This window comes from Serinus canaria, chromosome 2 (assembly GCF_022539315.1).
Source record: "Serinus canaria isolate serCan28SL12 chromosome 2, serCan2020, whole genome shotgun sequence".
NCBI lineage: Eukaryota > Metazoa > Chordata > Aves > Passeriformes > Fringillidae > Serinus > Serinus canaria.
Genome location: NC_066315.1, coordinates 46,763,590 through 46,785,321, shown reverse-complemented (window position 1 = coordinate 46,785,321; position 21,732 = coordinate 46,763,590). Strand labels below are relative to the sequence as shown.

Here is a 21,732-nt window from a genome sequence, read left to right as displayed (position 1 = left end):
CAGCGCTTCCCCGCCGCGGCCGCGTCCTCCTCCCCCGGGCCAAGACAATGACCTCCCGTCCCGCGGGACTGGAAATCCCGCGGCGAGGGAGAGCAGAAATCAGTCCGGAGCTGCCTCAGCTGCTGGGGCTGAGGCGGTGTTCCTCAGACGGGCACACAGAAATACCAAGTCACCCACCGCCCTTCTCCCCTCAGCCCCGATGGACCGGGGGCAGTCCCTGCTAGGGACAGGTATGTTACGACCTCACTGCTGGGGGACGGAAATAAGCAAGGGAAAATGAGAGGTTGTTTGGGGGGCTTTGGTTGTTTGGGGTTTCTTTTGGTTTTGGTTTGTTGGGGTTTTCTGGTTTTTGGTGGTTTTTTTTTTTTTTTTTTTTTTTTTTTTTTTTTTTTTTTTTTTTGGTAGGATCTGCTGTTACTTTGATAGGTTTTATTATCCTTACTTGCGCGGCGCGTACAGTAGGTAGGAAACCAAAGCAGACTTAGGCATCCCTGTTACCACCAGAGGAAATGTGAAGAGGATAACTTCCCCGCCTGTATGTACCTCCTTTTGTCTGTCTTTCCAGGCAGGCCGGACCCTGCTTTTCAGGTAGGGCCAAGGGAACGCAGGGCCGGGAGCTCGGCACCCCCGTCCCGCCGCCCCTCGCACGCACGGAGGGCTCCCAGGAGCGGGGCTGTCGCGCAGGGAAACCGGACCCGTATTTGGCGGGATGTCCCTCTGGATGAAGTCGTAAAGTGTTGAAGGGACTTTTTGGTTTTTTTGGTTTGTTTTTTTGGTTTTTTTTTTTTTTTTTTTTTTTAAGATTGGTCTCGGCAGAACCTCTCGTCTCTGTTTCCCTGTGTCGAGCAAGAGGCGATGCTTCGTGAGCTGACCTTCCCGGCTCGCCGGCCGCGGGGCTGGCTGGACTCTCCCCTTTCGCCCCTCTCCTCCCGCTAATGCCTGAGGCGAGACCGGGTCCCCAGACCGCTGTGGGCCACGCCGAAATCCTTTGCCAGACGCTTTAGGCGCTCCTAAATATGCACATCCCGTTTGCGATAGATATTCTATCTATTAGCAAATCCAGGTAATAAAAGGGCAAACTGCAGTTGGTTCTCGCTGATCTCAAAGCGATAAAGCCACTCCACTGGGCTGGGCAGGGTGACCCAAATCATTATTTCTCCATAATAATTAATTAAGTGTAGTAGGAACGGGATTGACACCGGGTATGTATGGCTCTTGGCACGAGCCTGCAAAATAAGAGTCCTTGGATTCTGTTCTAGGTTTAAAAGGTGGAACTTCATTGATAAAGTGGCACGTCCTCTTGTGAGTCGTTCGAGCGAGTAAATATCTTCAGTGATATTTTTATTTAAAGGAATTTTATTTAAACGCACCGCTTTTCTTTATTTAATCTATTCATGAGAGCATGTTTACACTTGTATGTGTGAAAGAGAGCTGATGAGAAACTTACTTAAATCACTGCCTTGCAATAAGCTATTCGTTGGTACCATCAGCCCGTCCCGACTTTCTCTGTCTTATGTGCCTGATCAAGATCATCTATTTCGGCGCAGCCCATGAAACGGATTTGAACAAAACTGCGCGATCAGCGGCCCACGCACTGGTTGGGCTGAGAAGGGAATGCTGCAAGGCTCTCACCTGGAGTCGGCGGGGGTGAGTACATATCACCGGGATGACAATATTTGGGATCCGGTGCAGGAAAACCAAGGGTACGATCAGCCTTAAGGAACACTCTGTCCCAACAGAAAGTACACAACGACGAAAACGGCTGCTTTGAAAGCTGCGGTCTTTTAATATTTGAATGCAAAAGAGAAAATTGACACACACGCACCAGAAAATTTCACAATTACATTTCATCCTTTCAAGCGCCTCCCCGCCGTTTCTTGCCTCGGCAAAGCAAATAGCCTAGGGACCTTCTCGAGAGCATCCCTGCCCGCGCGGCCTGCCCCTCCTTCCTGCCCCTGGGGCTCGGAGAAGCGGATGGCGCTCTCCGAACCTCAGCCGGGGCCCCGGCGGGGAGGGGGTTGGGGTGCCCAAAAGGGGAGCGGCTGCGGGGAGCTGTCCTGAGGGCCGGCCGCCCCCTCCCCACCCTGCAAGCGGGTAGAGCCCTGCTCTGCCCTCCCCTCTCCTCGCCCTCCCCTCCCTCTGTCCGTCCCTCCTCCTCCTCCTCCTCCTGCTGTTGCTGCTGCTGCTGCTGCCGCCCGCCTCCGCCTCCGCCCCCTCCCCCGCGGCCGGGCCGGGCCGGGCCGGGGCCCTTGACGTGTCCCGGCGCCGATTGGCCGCCGGCCGATAGGATCTCCGCGGCCCCGCGTTAAGGCGGGGGAGCGCGCGGCGCCGGGAGCAGAGCCCTCCCGGTATCCCGGCTCCGCCACCCCGGCCGGTCCTCCCCCCGCCCCGTCCGGGCAGCACCGCACCGAGCCGCGTCCCCGCACAGTGGCCATGGAGTACACACCGCCCCCCAAGCCGCAGCTCTCCTCCCGGGCCAACGCCTTCTCTATCGCCGCGCTCATGTCGAGCGGCAGCTCCAAGGACAAGGAGTCCCCCGAGAGCACCATCAAGCCACTGGGTGAGTGGGGACGGGGGTGACTGCCGGTGGCCGTGGGGTCCGTCCGTCTGTCCTGTCCGCCCGTCCTGTCCGCCCTGGCTCACTCTTCTCAGCGCTCCGGCAGCCGGGCCGGGCAGCGGCGCGTCCCCCCTGCCCGAAGGTTTCCCCTGCAGAGGGGAAAGCTGCACTACCTAAGCTTGAAGGTTGAGTGCCTTCATCGCCCACGGTCGTTTTTAGGCTGTTTATAGCATGAAGAGTTTTCTAAATTCCTCTAGTTTCAGTTATGCCTCTTATTTATACAGCTTCGCCATTTGCAGAATAATCCCACACTCTAAGGTAATTCAATTTCTCTTCGCTGACATGAAATGAATCTCTTAAATAGATATTGCAAATCCACCCTGGTTCAGAAGTCAAATTAGAGACTCTCCGCTGTCGTGCCTAGACTTACAAGGGGTAGTAAAACTTGTGCGTAGAACTGAAAATCCCTTCACTCCACAGCTCCTCGATGTAGGCTCTGTTTTGCTCTACACAGACCGGGAGGAGTTTTTTTGTAAGCATTTGCGATTTTTCGGGTAAGCGATTTCGCTCTATTCGGTTGCCTTGATTCAGAATCCTGAAAGCTTTTAAAAAACATGAACATCTTCCCCTCCTCCCCCCCTCCAAGTTTCTGCGGTTTGTCATCCTTGCGTGTATCTAGGAGTTCGCAGAAAACTACAAAATATGTGTTAAGCTTTCAGGGCGTCAATGAACAGGATTACACTCGGTCTTTTAAAGAATTTAGAAAAGGCAGCTCCTCAGCGTCTGCTGCACCTAATCAACTGTCTCAAAAGATTTCACATAGTCTAGGGATTCATTGTGAACTTCAGATTTAAGTCTGGGCGCTAATGTAGGCCGGGAACGTTGTAGTGTTCCCGGTCGGCGTATTTACATGGGTTTGTGTTAAACTTTGTGTTAGTGGGGCTGGTTTGGCTTTTTTGTTTTGTTTTCTATTTTTCCTGAAATGCTTATTTAATTTAACTTTTCAAAATTTTTTAACCCCTTCCCTCATGTCGTTCAACTAAAAATCGAAGGAAAACGACAGCCTCTGACTCGGTTTTTATTAACTGGAGCATTAGGCAAAACCTTTCCCTGGAGGGGCAGGGCGCGTTCGTGCTCCTCCCGTTCTTTGGCGCCGGGCGGCGGATCCGCCGCCGCATCCCGGTGCCGCATCGCGGGGCAGGGCAGAGCCCTCGCAGCCCGGCTCCCTCCCGGCCTCGCCTCCGGCGGAAACTCCCAAGGGAGCTGCTGAAGCGCCCGAAGCCTCCCGGTGCTTGAGGGGGTGGGCGGCAGCGCCGGCGGGAGCCAGGCGTGGCGGGCGGCCCTCGCCGGCAGCAGCTACTGCACCCGCGTAGGTTGCGCGGCCGCACGCAGCTCCCCCGGAGCCTGTTTCTCTAAAGGAGTGGGCTCAGTGTCAGCAAATCGGTTGGGAGAAAGGCAGAGCCAGCTTTCCGGGAGGGTGAGCCCGTGCCCGCTATTTAATTAGTATTTGGGGTTCGCTTCCCCGCGAAGGAAGAGCGGAGCCTGCGCGGCCGCGCTCGGGCTCCTTCTGCCAGCAGCGCAATCCAGGAGCAGCGTCCCGTGCTCCCCCAGCGTGACCCTGGCCCTCGGCAGCCCCTCGGCGCCCAGCGCTCCCGTTTTAATGGGAATTAGTGACCTTAATGGAACCCCTCGGTTAGCGGCGGGGCAGCGCGCAGGGCTGGCTCTGCCCCGCCGTGCCCCGCGGAGCGGATCGCAGCCGGGCGGCGGCGAGGCCGGGGCCGTGCTGCTCCAGCCTCCCCCCGGGCGTCCCTCCCGGTGCACCTCTGCGGAGAGGCGCAGCTGCGGGCTCTTCCCGGAGCTCATCTCCCAAAATTAACACCGCTGCCCTCAAATGATGAGCGGACGTCTAAAGAATCGGTCGGGTGTGCGTGGGCAGTTGAACGATAAATGCCTTTCATATATGTATAAATAATTTAAATATCTTGTCTCGGTGGTCGTATTGTCCTGGCTGAATCCCCTCTCTTTGTCTTTTTCTGTCTATCTCTCTCTCTTTATTCAAACCCTGCAGAACAATTCGTTGAGAAATCCTCCTGCGCCCAGCCTTTGAGTGATTTATCCAGCCTGGACCCTCACGGGGATTTTAGCAGCAGCCCTTCTTCCCTGTGCACCGAACCCCTCATCCCCACTACCCCCATCATCCCCAGCGAGGAGATGGCCAAAATCTCCTGCAGCCTGGAGACCAAAGAGCTCTGGGACAAATTTCATGAACTAGGTACCGAGATGATCATCACCAAATCCGGGAGGTAAGGCTGGGCAGCCCCGGGATTTCTCTCTGCGCATCTTTCGAACAGCGGCTTTGGACAGGGGAAATAAGGGCAGTTACCGAAACCCCGCCGGTTTGGTGGTTTGTTTTTTTTTTTTTTGTTTTTGTGTTTTTTTTTTGTTTTTTTTTTTTTTTTTTTTTTTTTTTTTTTTTGTATCGGGAGAACAGCACGGCTGGGTTAAGGGGAGAAGGAGGAGGGTGAAGCCCCACATTTGCCGCAGCCCGTCGGCGGGCCCAGCTGGGGCAGAGGGAGAAGCGGCCGCGGCCGGCAGCGAGGCGCGGAGCGCTGCGGCGGGGCCGGCTGAAATCCATCCAGGGCGTCCTGGCGGCAGGGAAGAGTTGTTTCCGTAATAATCAGGTTTGTGACTAAAATCCTGCTGTGATTTTGAAGCGCTGGGTTGGTACAGACCGAGGGAAATGCGGGGTCGTGGGGAAGAGATTCTGTCAGAGCTTGGTTTGGTTTGTTCTTTTCTCTCGGCTGCAAAAATGCGCAAAAGAATTTCAGGCTTTCTTCTTACCTCAAACTGCCGTTTCTTCAGTAAAGCTTGTGGGGTTTGGTTCAGTCAAACGCAGTCCGAGGAGCCAAATGTCTTTTCGGGGTTTTTAATCCCCGAAGTTACTTTTTATTAATGTAGTTGCCTGAAGGTTTTTTTTTCCCCCTAACTGATTAGCTCTATCGGTATGTTTTTATTTTTAAAAAATAGGTGTAACATGCAATATAAAGTTCAATATTAAACGGTGAGAAATTTAACTTTATTTCTGGTCTACAGGATAACCTTACATTTTAAAACTGTGTTTTGTCAAAACCGTACCGAAAATAAATGTTTTAGTTTTGAAAATTCCGTTCAAAAATATTGTGAGCAGGCTTAAGAAAACACTCACGTAAAATATGTGAGAATAACAATGGAAATAATTTTGGACTATTTCCCTTACAGTACTATGGATCCCCCAAAATATAAATAATTAAAGAAAATCCGAGTTCCTATGTATCTATGTACCTTAGCTACAACTATTTTCTGAAATCATTGTGTACTTTTAACTAACAGGCAAATAGTATATTTCTCCTTTCCTTTTTCACTTTTTACCATGTTTTTCTTTTTGCTTCCCAATTATAATTTCGATTTCAAGCTGTTTTTTGTCTACTTACTAGAGAGACACAAGATTTAACTCCCGTCATGTGGAAGCAAAATCAATACATCCTTTAAGTTTTTACAGGGGATTTAAATATAATTCTTATTTTTAGCAGCTTTTCAGATGCTTTCTTATTTCTGTTATCTGCCCAAATATTTATTTTCTGATTTGCCTTTTTGTTTTTTTTAGGAGAATGTTTCCAACGATCAGGGTTTCCTTCTCAGGAGTGGATCCTGAGGCCAAGTATATTGTGTTAATGGATATAGTTCCTGTGGACAATAAAAGATATAGATATGCCTACCACAGGTCTTCCTGGTTAGTGGCTGGAAAAGCTGACCCTCCTCTCCCTGCAAGGTTTGTAGATTTTATTGCTGGTCTTTTATTTCTCTTTATTATTTTTTTTCCACTTCACAAAATGTCTTGTATTAATATTTCCATTTCGTTTGCAAACAGTGCTCTGAGATTTTGAGTCCATATTCGACGAATCTGGTTACAAAACTCTGATTACAATTGTTGTGTTGCAAAATCTGGCCTCAAATCTCTGCTTGAGATTTGATTTATACTGAGTATTCCAAGACATGCAGAATTTGGTTAAGAGTTCTTTTACACCTACTGGGATTTTAATTTTAATTTTTTTTAATTTAAGTTTGTCATGATTCATATAAGAAAACTGAAAAAAAAAAAAGATGTGTCTCTTGGATTTGCCCCCCCCAATATTTGACCTCATAATTTAAAGCCATCCAGGCACCACGAGCCAAGCCAAAGTAGAAATAAATTGCAGCTCATTGCTGTTTATGCTTGAAATTATATTATTTCTGTAACATACCCAGCATTTGCTAACCAACGATTTTATTCTTGATTTTAATCATCTCTCAGGCAGCAGGCAAAGCACAGATCAGTTCCTCAGCACAGTTACTTTTCTTTTCGTTAAAAGATCATGACATATTCTGAGACATCAGGAAAAACCCTCTGTAAAATTAATGTCTAAAATTCCCTTTCCTCTACAGAAACAAATGCTTTAGAAATTTAATTTCTAAAGTCATTCCATTAATGTAATTAATGACTGATTCCTTTAAGCACTGGGCAACTGAGGCTGCTGCACTGGGCTGTACAGCAGAAGGGCACTTCAGGGGAGACCCACACTTCATCCTGTTCAGCCCAGCACTTCTGTACCTACTTCAGTCCCCAAGGCCAGTGAGACTGCAGCACATGTCGAAAGGCTTTGCTGAGTCAGAGCCGGAGATATGGAAATAACGTGGATGCCTCTCTGGCTTCAAAGAAACTTTTTGCAGAGGGCTCCACGCAGGAGCACAGATCTGCTCCAGGTGGCTTAGCCTGGGGTTAAGAACTTGCTTATTACAGAGGCAGAAATTATAAGTGAAACACAAGAAATGGAAACAATTTTTTTTTTTGGTGTTTGAGTATAGGCACCAAATTCTGCGCGATTTCCTTATATAAATAGTTGAACTGAAGTCTTGGTGACTGGTGATCTCTGGAAGGCTGCTCAGGGAAGTAAACAAACAAAAAGCGCAAGCAGAGAAGCTGTGATTAAAGACAGCAACCTAGGAGTTATGTCTGCTTTGTTTTCATGGCCAAAAACTCCTTCTTGCAGTGTGGTTAACGTCTGAGGGCTTCATTTGACGTATTGTAATGGGCACTGATCAAAACCCAAAGAAAAAACACAGATCTTGCTCCAAAGGAGTCAGCATCAAAAGAAGAAATAACAGAAGAACAGGAATAATTTTAAGGCAGTGTTTCCCCCCTTCTTACTTTTCTGTTCACGCCCCTTTTGGGATACCTTTAAATAGATTTCTAATTCCCACTGTCTCTGGCATAGACTTGCTCAACAAAGAAATACTAGAACATAAGACAAGAGACTGGAATAATCAGCAATTGCCCTACTGAGTATTGGATAAAACCTTCTTGAAGTTCAACACTTATTTGTACAGTACTGCGGTAACTTTTGGGAGTCCTCAGCAGATCAGTGCCCCTATGTGGAAATCTGTGCTGTTCCATTTTCAGGATGCTTTGCCCCCATGTGTGAATGTACACCTTTCCTGCTTCATTTTCAGGATGCTTAGTTAAACAGGCTATTGACCAGAGCACAGGCAGAGACTGCTTTTTCTTTGTGCAGACGGTACTTACATATACATTTATGCACTTTGTCCTCCTTATACTTCTCTTTGGTGAGAAAAACTATGTCAAGAGGTTCAGTGTGCCTGTGTTTGCATTACCAGTGCTTCTTCTGGAGTGTTAATGCATCTTTTCAGGTGGGAGGCCTCAGTCTTGCTTGAAAAGATTAAAAGTTGTTCTCCTCCCATCTTGAAACGAGTTTGGTCCTGCTTCAGTAACAAAACCCTTAATGAAGTTTTGACTTCTTGTCCTCCAAACACAGGGTATTATCTCTCCCAGCTTGAGGAGTGTCAGTGAGAGGTGTGTGTGTGTTTTAGTGTCTGGAAACTCTAACAAGGTACTTACTCCCCATGCACATCACTGCCTGCATCTGCCCAGGCACAGTGACATCAGGGGAATAATTCAGGAGTTGCATTGTGCCTGGGTGTAAGACTTTGCAGGATTGAACCAGTCTGATGGTTTTACTCTTTCCATTATACAAATAACTTTCAACACTATGACAGTTTTGTAGGGTTTTTTGGGGTTTTTGGTTTTTTTTCAAATTAATAAGTATTCTGTGATTCTGTTTGAAAGATTAGCCCTTCAGGGAACTTTCTATTAAAACCAGTTTTATCCTTGTCTTCCTGCTGTCAGCGTTGAAGACAAGTTTATGTTGCAATGAACAAGTTTATGTTGCAATGAGCACTTAAATAAAAATACTTTTCAGAAAGTCTTTTGTGAATCTTCTAAAGTGGTATCTGGGGATAGAGTTCCTATATGATATTTTGTGTTTATCTTCCACATTGTTAAGACTGTGTGAAACATCAGTTCAGTAAGTTTCTGCATGTACCTTTATTTGATCTTGTTCCTTTTTTGCCTGATTTCTTTCACTCAAAATTTTGTCACTATATAATTTTTTTAAACTGTATTTGTCTACAATAATTTGTTTAATGAACTTAGTGTTTACAGACTTACAGAAAACTCTAGGCAGGAAACCTTTAAAAGGTATCATATTTTGAGAATTATTTGAGACGTTCTGGTAAATAAAAGTAGCATGCACAGGGACCAGACCATCTGCTAAAGTAAATAGAGGGAGTGCAGTGTTGCATTCCAAAATACACAAGAAAGAAGCAGTACCCAAACCTTGCGTAGATCATGAATCATTATGTACTGCAGAGCAAATTCACACCCAAATATGGCTCCTAAGTCCTTTGTGAATTGAAGCAAGGAGCCCCTCACATCTGGCTGGGCTTAGGCAGCAGATCCCAAGCAAACTTCTGGGAGAACCTCGTGTGCCGCCCTGGAATGTGCACATTTATCTCGCCGACCTGTTTGCTCGTGCACACTCGTGGTCTTGCCAACAACTTCTGCTTCAGAAATTGCTAAATTGCTGTGTCAAGTGTTCAGCCCTCTTCCCTGAGGTGTGCAAGCTCGGGCTCTGGGAGAAGTGTGGGGAATAGGTGTAGCTCACCAGGTGGAACCCTGTGTTGCAGTGAGATTGTTGGGGTGTAGCAAACGGGCAAAGAAAAGTAAGGTCTATTATTGTATTGTATACCAGTAATTGATATTCTGGGGCCCATCCTTCAGTGACTTTCCTGTTAGCACTCTGTTTACAGGCCCTTGGTAGTTTTAAAGCAGTGCCAAGCATTAACCATGATGGTGTAAAACAATTGTACTCAGCTTTTCAGCACAGGGAGGTCTTTACTCATTCCCTGCACATATTTGAAATACTTTGGCTTCTTGGTCCCAATTAGCCAAACCTTGCTGAGTCCGACACTCTGTGATCGCAGTAAACACTATTAGCTATCCAGACACTCAAAATTAGGAGGCAGGCTCAAAAAGAAAAGAAAAAAAATCACAACTCTGGCCGAAAATTTGCAGGGCATGTTCAACATTCTTTTTGTTTTGCCTTGCCTAATTCAGGGCTCTAAATATTGAAATTTTCACAGTCTTTTAGAGGGAGGCAAAGTTAGTTTTCATGAGAGTTAAAATTCTTTGACATAACATGATTCCAGGTCTTGGAATTTCAGATACATCATCATTTTTTATGAGCTTTGCAGTGCAATCAGCAGAGTCGATAGCAGCGAGGATGCCTGCATGCTAGGAATATTTTATTGTGACAGGAATCCTGGCTCAGCATCCCTCCCATGGACATAGCTAGAGCAGCCAAGCTGTGCTTTGGATCAATGTAAGAAAACATCCTGCACATCTGAGGCGAGCTGTGCTGATAAAACTTTAGTTTCACTGTGTCTTGGGGATTCTGCTGGCAAAAACAGAATACAGGATCAAATCTCCTTCCTCTTTGAGCAACAGGGCTGCTCTCCCCAGCGTCTTTGGTATGGGCATTCCTGGATTAGGGAGCAGCGTGCTCTATTGGAGAGTTACGCCCCACCGTTTAGTGGTTTTTCCATTCTAAAATCGTAGCTCAACAACGAGGACAAATGTTTATCTTCCTAACCTGGCAGCTCAGTCCTGCCCCACCCACCTAATGGAAGAAAGTCATTTGTGAGGCCAAAGACACCAACCAAAATGAGAGTCAGGCTCTGAGTGAGTGATAACCAATGCAGTCAGTAGCAAAACAGGGCTGGTTTAACTAGCTGAAGCTCTAGTCCAGCTCTTAATTTGCCATCACAAAAGAACGGCTGAATTAATAATTTTTAGCAATGCATTTTTCCTATAAAATCATTGTTCTTAAACAGCATGGCACTTGTAATTAGTGTAGTCATAATGTATATATCATTGTATCTGCTTGTCTTCTTGCTTCCTTTTCTTCTGCCTAATTTCCCAAGTGTAGGATTGTTAATAGCAGAACTGCAACTAATTTTTCATGTCAGACCACTGTGCTGGACTGCAGCCTTCAACCTCTTATAAACAGACGTCACCACAGCAAATGTGTGATCGAGTGCAGGTTAAAATCATTATCACGGCTTAATGTTACATATAAAGAAAAATGCATTTTTATCTGCATTCCCCCATTATCTCTGTAATGACACCATGTTTTTTCTCTTGGAGTTGTAGTCATTGTTATTTTAAGTGCTTGTTAGTACAGCTGTGGGGAAAGACATGATCAATTTTTCATTTGGGAAAAGACACAACAGGGAATGTTAATGCCTCCATTTTAGATAGCGGGATAAAATAATAGTTATGGTTAAGGAGCAGTTTAGCACTCAGACACAGGATTCTCAGTTATGTTCCAGTGAATTATATAAGTCATCTGCTTTACTGTCCTTCATGAATAGCTTTATTTCAGGAATTCATTAATTTGGGAGAGATGGTGTCATGTTCTAGCAGGACATCTGTATTACCCTAAATTCTCAGGAAGTCTATGCCCGAGAAACCACTGCATATCCCAAAAGCAAAATGACATGTGCATTTTGACTTCATACCGAGGTGGTGCCCACACACAAGTCCGGAGGTGAGATCTTATTTTAAGCATAATTTTCCCTATGTTTTTAGGTTGTATGTGCACCCTGACTCCCCGTTCACAGGAGAGCAACTACTGAAGCAGATGGTGTCCTTTGAAAAAGTCAAACTCACCAACAACGAGCTGGATCAGCATGGCCATGTGAGTAGTTCTGTGGGTGGGAAAGGGAAAAGAAATCACCAGGGAATTGCTTGCTTGTGCCACAGGGCTAAATGGGAGAGAGACTGCCATGGGGAAAGGCTGCCATGGCCCCCACGTTACGCCTCTTTTAGCCAGCCCTTCATACCACAGGGGTATGGAAGATGTGAAGCTTGAACGTGTTTGGTTTAACATGTTTAAGGGTCCTTTTGGGTTCCTTTGCTGTTGAGGAACAGCAACTTTCAAAGTCAGGATTTTCTGTAATATTTCATAAGATGGAGCCTGGATCAATGGTTCAAATCATGCTCCTACTTCCATTAGAGGCAAAACATCCATCAGGGACAAGTTCAGGGTGGAGTTGAACATCAGAGCAAGGGATAGAAGGAAGACAGATGAGCCTTTTGTTGTGCTTCTGCTTTCATTCTGCTGTGACTTGGCAGTATGCTCTGCCACGTGCCATGGCCAGCAAACCCATGTGCTTTTATGTGTGTGCTTGGAAACTCCCTGCAGGTCCCTTCAGGCCACCTGTTAGGGTTGGGTCTGGCAATAAGAGCTCTTTTACTTCCAGACTCATCACAGCATGGGCTCAGAGTCAGAAGAAAATACTGACCTGACACCAAAGCAGGGTCTACAGAATTATAAAACACAAGTGTGCCTCACTTGCCCTGGAAATAACTGTAGGCTAACTGCAAGTCAAGGTGCCACAGGGTGGGCTTGGGTTTCTGAAGGAGACAGGTCCCAGCTCTGATTGGTGCCAGTTTGTTGTCCCAAGTCCTGAGGCTGGAAGATGGTGAATAGGATTCAGAGCTGCTTGCCATGGGTTCCTGCTATGCTCCACCAGTGGGGACAACTCCAGTAGTTATCTGAGTGCCTCGTGGTAGGTGGTAGGAATAGGTATTGTCTGTTCTGTTCTCTCCATAAAAGTGCCTGTGAAGTGCAGGAATGACTAGATAGTGCTCCCAAATTGCAAAGAAAGAGCTGAAATTGTTGCCTCTGGGCTTGGTGATTCTTTCAAGGAAGGCAGAAGGAGAAAGGGGACAGATTTGAAAGAATTGTTGGCTGAGAACAGGGCAATTCAGTTTAGAAGAACGAGCATAAATGCAGTGTTAGTAAATGAGGTGTTGGGAAGAGAGAAATTATGTTGAATTCTAAAGCATGTGCAGGGGTAACTAATTCATTCAGCTGAATAATTTCTGAATACAATATATCAGAAATCCCTTCCCTAGTGTGGTATTTATTGCCTGGACTGTGAGAGACAGTGGCCATTTGTCTCAGCTGCATTTTGTGCAAATGTTTCTCATTCAAAAGTGAATTTTCACTCATTTCAAAAACTGAGAACTGAATCACAGCCATGATCATTTAAAATACATCCTGGAAATAATAGCATCAAAACCAGCTAAAACCCCCAAACAAATAAACAAAAGGAAGCCCAGATAGATGTCTGTTATTCTTTTGTAGAGATCCATCTGTGGGTATATTGTTCTTGAACCCAGTTCCCACCGTTGTTCCCTTCAGGACTAGTGGAGAATGGTTTTGCTTTTTTCCTCTCTTTTATTTCATAATCTGTAGAAGGGCAAAGCTGAAGATTTGTGGGCTCTATCACCGAGTGATGATAGAGCAGTATACGTGAGCACTTAAAAAGAAGCATTTTTCATCATAACAGGGGCCATGTGTGCCTCTAATAAAGGGCTCGCAGCAGTATATTGCAAGCTAGTTACGAGAGCTGCAGTTCCCAGAAGCCCAGAGGAGTAGGAAGAAGAAGTGGGTCTGAGGAGCTGTCGGGAACAGAGACATGTGGCAGAGCAAGAAGATGTAATCATCTCAAATACAGGCAGCAGGAGAAAATGATCCGTAGTGTTTGAGCCTTCCCATTCATTTCCGGAGAAGCAGAGGTTGATCCCATTCTTTACACAAAGGCTCTGGATAGCCAACGACAATGGAAAGTTTTGTGTGCTCGGTTAAGGATAAGCCCTGAAGGCTTGATCGTGTGTTGATTTGAGTGTCAGGTGCTACCCCTTCACAGAGCACTCTCTTTTTAATATTTTGTGGGGCTTTCTGTTCCAAATTAGGATGTCAAGTTTTATGTGCTGCCTTACTGAAGCTATGCAAATGCCATTGCTGGATGATAAGCAGAATTAAGGAAGAAATCAGTTCTCTTGACCTTTTAAGGAGGGCTCAATCTATGATGGCTCAAGGCATTTATGAACTCCTGTGTATGAAAAGAGAATTGAAACCTTCTGAAATCTCTCCCTTCTGTTTGAAAGAGCCAATCTTCACTTTTTAATTATGTTTGATAAGGCATGTTGGCTCCTGAGGAAGTCTGGATGACCCAAAAGACGCCTTTAAATACTAGTTACAGGTAGGGAAAATGGATCCAGCCTGATTCCAGTTTGTTCTAGTTGTTTGCTTTCTTCACCGTCCAGAAGACAGTTTTGGGTGTTCAGGTAATTGTGGTTCATTTGTAGGGTGGTTCCCTTCCTGAAAAGGAAGAAGTAGAGAAGAGAGGCATTTGTTTGCTCTAGCATATGTTTGTTTTCTCTTATTCCGAGACTTTGGGGTTGGCAAGCATTTCTGATTGTCTACCTTCAGCAGCATGGGTAACCCCAGAGTTATGCACATATTCTCCTCGAGCCTCAGGCAGAAGTCTTATCTCTGTGTGCATGGCATACAGCTCACTGCATGGAAACACTTTCAGATATCCTTACTAGAGGAAGGAAATGGCTCCTATCTCTAGATTTTTACAGCCGAGCAAGAAATTGCCATTTTTCTGGCTGTGACATATTTATGAGTGTGACATTTTTCCCCCCATTTTTTTAGTGATACTTTTCACACAGTGCTTTCTTTAGGACTTTTCATTGCCCTTCATTGGAGTGCTATCATTTCTGGTTTATGGTGAGGTGAGCCATGAGTGTATACATTATTGTAATAATGTACTTGGCATTATTTTTGGTGTTTACTCAAACACATGAATCTATGGAAAACCAAACTCAAAGCTGTGAACATGTTTATTAAATAACTGTGAAAACTGAAAAAGGGTCATGGAATAGCCACAGAGAGTTATGCCCAAGTTTTTTTAGTCAACCAGGCACAAGTTAAGAACCTTCATCCTTTCAGAAAGAAAACTTTACATGGAAATGCTATTATTTGGTGAACATGGAAGCAGCACTCACAGCCCAGTTCCTGAATTCAAAACCACCTTGGAATTTTGCAGCTGGCATCCAGATTGCCTCTGGTGACTGGTCTGTAGCCAGTGGGAGCCAGATGCCTACAAACCTGCCTGACCTTACAGCAATCAGGATTCTGTAAGGAGGTATCCTGGTCATCTCCCCTGACTCAGGCTGTCAGCACAAAGGTGGATGGGGTGGCTGAGGGCCTGTGGCTGCCAGCAAGTGTGTTCAGGGGGGCTGCCATGAATATATGGGCGCCTGATGTACCTCCTGGGACATGCCAGCAGGATTGTCACTGAGCTGGCATAAGGGATTTTCTGACAGCTACACCATGCAGGAGGGGACTGCTTGGACTTTGAGGCCACTCTTGGAGTCCACTCTGTGAGGAACACCTTGTGGATCTCACTCCTTTGGGCTCCTTTTATATGGTCCGAACACAAGAAGCTGCACAGATATTAAGGAGTGTCTTTGTGTGTCACTAGCAGGCTGTGTGGGGGTGGAGGTGGGGAACTACACATACAGACTCTCACATGAAGGAAATGGTGACATTTTCCTTGGTCATGGGTGTTTTGTGGCCTCCTGGCTGCCTTCAGAACTTGTTTTGTACATCAAGGACCAGACTGGCCTCTGGTGGGAATGAGAAATGTAGAGTACCGTGGCAAGGGAAGTTATCCATGTGCACCCTATTTTATGGAAAACTTTCATAAGGGATTACATGGTCTTGTTTGAGAAATGTAGTTCATTTATCACAATTTGCATTCAGAGAGGAGTGAAAGGAAAGAGCATGTGTGGGAGCTGCTCTCAACTTTTTCCTCCTTCCGCCTGACTGCTGCTCAGATGTAATGCCTTGGTGTGGATATCATGGCCATGAAAGGCAGTGGAAAGCACCAAGGTCTGTGGGCCATCCCCTCAGTAAGCTCATCACCATCCACACACCCTGCTTTAAAATGTCTTTTCCATCTGCTTAGAGCACTCCAATTAACTAGAATGGCAAGACAAAATTTTACAAAGAGAGGGAAAATTGCTAAGGATATTAAAGGCAAGGTCTGTGGCCACTGTGTATGTTCCTATATAAAATGGTGAAGTGCTTTGAAAAAGGACCTGAGCTGGTTAAAGCAAACATGCAGCGCTTTTAGGATGATAGTTCACTGTCATTGCAATGTCTTTCTTGTTGCTCTGTGCCTCCCCCCAAGTCCCAGTGTGAGTCTTGGCAATATTTGGCCCCAAAGGAGCAGCAAAGGAAAACACCGATGGAAATTGTAGCCATGACAGAGCTGTCTCTAAGCTCTCCACTCCAATTCAATGTGCAACCTTTCTCATTGACTTAGCATGAAATACTGCACTGCTCCTGCTATGTTTCAGCTGAAGTTAACGCTTCCTGAGGAATGCACATTAGCTATTCCAGATGTACAGAGCTGACTGTAATGTCGTTATGGCCCCTGCAAAATAGAACCACCCACACCATTGCCAATTTTGTCTTGTGACTGTGATTATATCCAAAACAAGGGCTGGTGTGAGCTGAGCTCTGTATTTAATTCTTATATTGTAATACTGTGGTTAGAGACCGCCAAACAGGCCTCCAGCCAGTGGTAACTAAAGCAAGGGGGACTCTTGGTTTGACTCCAGTGAACGTTGAAACTGGTTGGTTGGTACCTTAGGTTTAGAATTGTTTTGGGAGCTTGTAAACAATTATTAATGAGGATAGAATAGCAAAACCCAGTCATTTGGGGGTTCCGTACTGGTTTCCCGCCTTGCTCTCATTTTTGGTAGTCTGTGGTGACAAGCACCCCTGAAGGAGTTTGTTTTAAAGGTTTGCCACAGTGAAAGGCTATGTGGAGTTTTACTTTTGGTCAGATGGTTTGTGCTGCTGCTGGTAGGTTTTAGGATGAGTCTAATTTTTTCCATCATTTTTTTTTCTGAGGGGTTTGTGACTGTTTTCATTCTGCACGTGCACATTTTTGCAAGTGGGGGCTCTTGGCCATTAGCTTTCAGGAGTTACATATTCACACCTGCCAACCAGGGCACACTCTGGCAGTGACTAATTCTGTATGCAAAACACCTCACCTGTAGGAACAGGTATTTATGCCTCAAGAAATGCACGCTCACCGGTGGCGGTGGCGTAGGAGTGAGAGGAGACTGGCTCCTGGGATGCCTGCTTTTCCACCTTCACTTCCTGGAACTGGAGAATTTGCTCTGAAAATCAGCCCTTGGCTGGGTAGATTTCAGATGCTTCCCCTGTAGTGTTAATTAGATCTTTCCCTTCCCCCCCCCTCCCCCTATGGTTTTATAGCCTTTAAGGGCCCTGTCAACCTTTCTCTCATGCCAGTACACTGCCGTTTTTCCTTGCAGATCATTTTGAACTCCATGCACAAGTACCAGCCAAGGGTGCACATCATTAAGAAGAAGGATCACACAGCTTCTTTGCTAAATCTGAAATCAGAAGAGTTCAGGACATTCATCTTTCCAGAGACAGTTTTTACTGCTGTTACTGCCTACCAGAATCAATTGGTGAGTAGAGTTGCTAATTTCCACAGATGTAACTAGATCCCACCCGGCTGAAAACTCCCTTCTGCCCAATCTAAACTAGGAAAATTTCTGCTATAACCTACCTTTCCATGCCAATCTTATTCATATTCACCAGTAATTCCTGAGGATACAGTAGTAGTACAGACTTCAAAGAGCAGTAAGAATTATTCATGAGAGTAAAAACGGCAAGTAGGAGGCTTTCTTTTGTCTTCCCCTCTGTCTGTACAAAGCTGCTTGCATATTAACATTTAGTCATTTTCTAATTATAGCTCATTAAAGAACTGTTCTTATTTACAGTGATCTTTCATGCCATGAGCTATGAGCCCAGAGAGATTCTGGTTTGCACATGATGATTTCGTGGGCTTAAAAAGTTGACTAATTAAGCCGTAAAGCTCAAACGTAGGGAAAAATCACTCAGAGATATGCTTTTCAGAGGCTGCCCAGATTACATCCAGATGTTTGAATTTCAATTTGCATGCCAGTGAATAATATATACAAAATGGAGGAGATCATAACAATGGATTGCTAATGAGTAATTTTAGGAAGTCTATAAACAATCAGAGAACAGAGGCTCTGCTTGATGGTGGATTGGACTTAAATATTTAAGTCAGTGGAAATACGTTGCTGCCTTCAGTGTGATTCAGAGCATGCTTTAAGGACTTACTGACTATGGTACTTCAAAACAACCCACCTATTTTGCTCCTTAGTTCCCTCAAGTTAAGAAAAATGTAGGCACTGTCCAAATATGTGGGCAGACATCATCAGAGCATTAATGTACCTGCTAGATTATTTAAAGAAGTAGTCATTTCCTAATATGAAGCAAAAGCAATTTTGAAATGCTATGAATAAAGTGAAACTAATACATAGGGTGCCAAGGAAGCTCTGAAGATAATATTAGTAATATTAAGTCAGTCCTCTTTACAGACCCCACATCCTGCTTTAAGGCTTTAATGTATTGATTTAGACTTAGATTTGTATCTAAATGCTATAGAAAACATACTCAGCACCTGGCAATCTCAAGAAAATAATGTTTGGACAGGCAGTTAGATTTTTCCATGTAACTTTCTTTAGAAACCAGCAAAATAGTTACAGGCACAAAACCAGCTAAACCCAGAATTTATTTCTGTAGGATGGATTTTTGTCTACCGATGATATTTACACTAGAGATGTTTCTAAACTAAAAGCACATACATTGAGTCCTGGAAAATTTCTCAATGGAACATCTCCGGAACCCCTAGAGGTTGATGTTGTCATTTTATTTATGACTAATGAAAATGGAGCCTTTTTTCATTTTTGCCATTTCTTTCAGAACTGTTTTAAGGAGGGATTGATTACATTTCTGGAGGTTATTAGATAAAAGCTAAATACATTACACTTTCAACAAACTATCTCATAATTTAAGATTTAAAGGGCATGCATTTATTTAAACAGTCAAACCACTGCCACAGAGTTGAATTGTAGGTCAGATTTCATTTTAAAATGCTTTCTAGCAGATGTTCTCTGATTGTTTGTGAGACAGTCTCGCAGGAAAAATATGGCCATAAATGATTGTGAGTCTCATCTGGCTTTGGTGGATACAAAAAGTTTCTTCTGTGATGTCATACCAAAACTTTAATATCAGGAAGATGGAAGTTTGATTGGTGAAAATATGCTCAAGAGATGAATAGGCATCCTTATTGTTCTGCAGTGCAGTTGGCTTGGTGTGTCAGTGATCTCAGTCAATGGAACCAGTTAGATCTTGTCTTTTCTCAAGGTGGTTTTCAAAATGCTGCCATTTAAATCTTCACTGGATGTGAGGCACTAACTTGCCACTCTGCAGCATCACCACGAGCTGAGGGTTTATGGATGTCTTGGAAGTAGAATGAGCCTTTAACTAATTTTCTGAGCTGTTTCAAGGTCCTTGTGACAAGGCTTCAAGGTTGTTTCAACCAGCTGTATATGAGTGTATATGACCAGCTATGAGTGTATATGACAGCCTCAAACCCTCCACCAGCACTCAAGTCCATGCTGTTTGACCACTGACAGACCCTTAATTAAAAACTCAGAATCTCCCTTTGTGAGCATGTCCTGTCCTCTCTGTATTTTCCTCAGAAGACTTCTTTCTCAGAATTAAAAGTTGTCTCCAGTCGTCCTCTTTATTTTCTAACATTTTATATAAATATATATTTGTCCTCCCTATTATTTTGTTTTTATTTTGTGGGAGAGGCCACCCCATTTTGAAATATATTTGTTTGATGAGAGTGCTTCATTCTTTGAGGATTTGGAAAAGATCCCATTTCTTTTTTCCTGAGTCTTGAGGCCCAGTTATTAAAAATGAGGTTGTAGCCTTTTTGATACAGGGAAGTCAGGCTGACAAAGCCCCTTAATAAGAAATGTTGAGAGCTGTTGATTTTCATGGGCTTAAGCTAGAGCTGATGGCATGCACTGCCCTGCAGGATGGGTCCTGTGTTTTCTCTCATCAAACTCTAACTCCCAATTATAATTTTTATTTTTAGCTCTTGGAAGAAGTATGGCTGGAAAATCCAAATATTACAATGATGTCTCAGTTTTTATTCACCAAATCTAAACTGGTTGGATAGATAAAAAATTTCACAAGAACAATGGTGCATTTTTTTTCCTGGTCCTCAAAAACACATATTGAAAGCCACCACCACATGCCTGAAAAGTTTCACCACAAAGGGGAGCTCAGATGTTTTGGGGCAGGAGGGATTCCTGGTCAATTGGGTTGCTCAGCCAAATGGAAAGGCTGACTGAATGAGTGGGCAGGTTTATAGCTACCTTTGAAGAAGTTTTTATTTATGATCTGTGGTTTTTCATGACTGTGATAATTTTAGTGGGGTTACTCCTTCAATCCAAGCTCTGTCACTTTAAATCTGAGCTCTCCCCACATTTTTCCTTCCCTTCCTCAGCTTCTTTTCATACAAAACCAGTAAAACTGCCCCTATGTGGTGGCTGGTAGGCCTGCCTGAGAAGATTTCCATCCCAGTGAAAAAAAAAAGGTGGTGGTGAAGTGAAGCCATGGTGTCAGGTCACTGGGGCTTGTGTTGGTTGATGAGCAGCTCCACCAAGCAGGCTCAGCTGTTAGCAGGGTGATTTGTGCTGCCTGTGGAAAAGACAACCTGATTGATGCTGGTAAAGTATTTGGAAGCTGTAATGCTGTCCGTGGGTGGGTTCCTTCTGCTCCAGGCAGCAGGAAGACTGAGCCTGCCATGCCCTTTGGTCTTCCCACTGCCACATGTGCAGTGCAGCCTGGTTTGCCTCCTCAGCTCTGGAACATCTCAGGAGCAGCACGGGGCACAAGGATGAAATGTGCAATGAAGTCACAGGGGATGGATTGGCCAACACTTTGTAGGCTGCAGTACCCTGACACTGTATTCGTGTAACGTTGCTCTTTTTTGTGTTCCCAGATAACCAAGTTGAAAATTGACAGCAACCCTTTTGCTAAAGGATTCCGTGACTCTTCCAGACTCACTGATATCGAGAGGTAATGGGGACTTTCTGTTTACTTTCCATGCAGATAAGATAAAGAGAAGAGAGAGTTTGTAGGAAAAGCATCCTTTCAACTCCTGAGAACCTGTGCATTTTAATGTTATCTTGCTGCATATAGTAAGACTCCTCCACATCCTTTAAAAATACTTATAAACTTTATGAAGAAAGAGCTGTTTTGAGTTTTGACATCTGTTCCAGTTGGGGCCAATATATTTGTCTTCCTCAGGGGGCTTCTTGAAGGGGGAAGAGGGTCGGTTTTACAACTTCAGAATGAAAAGCTTTTTTTTCTTATCATGCCATTTAATCCTATTGAGAGCTGTGAATTGGGTCAATGGGAAACAAGGGCAGTGGTCCTGTGAAAAACGTCTTTACAGCTCCCCACTGCTCAACATAGTGGAAGAGAGAGAGGAGAGCCCCCAAAATTCATTTCAGCAGTCCCAGACACCAAATTGGCAATTACTGCTATCAGGACGACTCCCATAACTCCCACTCTGACAACAAAGATGCCATTTTTGTTTCACCATAGTTGTATTACAAGCTGCATCAGGGGAAAGCTTTATCTGGAAACTGTTTTGTGTGTGTACAGCTCATTACAAGCAACTGCTGCCATAGGGACAGAAGCATTAACCCACAGCTGAGTTAGGAAATAAACTTCAATCTCTTGGTAGCTTTCCAGCACATCATATTTTTATGGTATTGTGTCAAATAACTTGGCAAATGAAGCAAATTAAGCTGCTTGTGTCCTTTAAGCTGGAAGAGAACTCGATGGAGATGGATATAGCACATCCAATTTTTCCTATGAGCACACAATCATGAAAGAAAGTTTGGAGAGGCCAAAACCCTCCAGGCTCCTATGTGGAGATAT

At 44.7% G+C, this 21,732-nt stretch overlaps 1 protein-coding gene across 1 annotated transcript in view; it reads left to right on the top strand.

The window, feature by feature from the left end:
* The first annotated feature begins 2,351 nt into the window (after nt 1-2,351).
* TBX20 (T-box transcription factor 20) overlaps nt 2,352-21,732 on the top strand; it is a 39,634-nt gene continuing 20,253 nt past the window's right edge. Inside the window, exons 1-6 of the mRNA XM_009095906.4 lie at nt 2,352-2,560; nt 4,626-4,860; nt 6,201-6,365; nt 11,580-11,688; nt 17,202-17,360; nt 20,786-20,862. Coding sequence (XP_009094154.1) covers nt 2,434-2,560; nt 4,626-4,860; nt 6,201-6,365; nt 11,580-11,688; nt 17,202-17,360; nt 20,786-20,862 — 872 coding nt within the window. The 5' untranslated portion in view covers nt 2,352-2,433. The remainder of the gene's footprint in view (nt 2,561-4,625; nt 4,861-6,200; nt 6,366-11,579; nt 11,689-17,201; nt 17,361-20,785; nt 20,863-21,732) is intronic.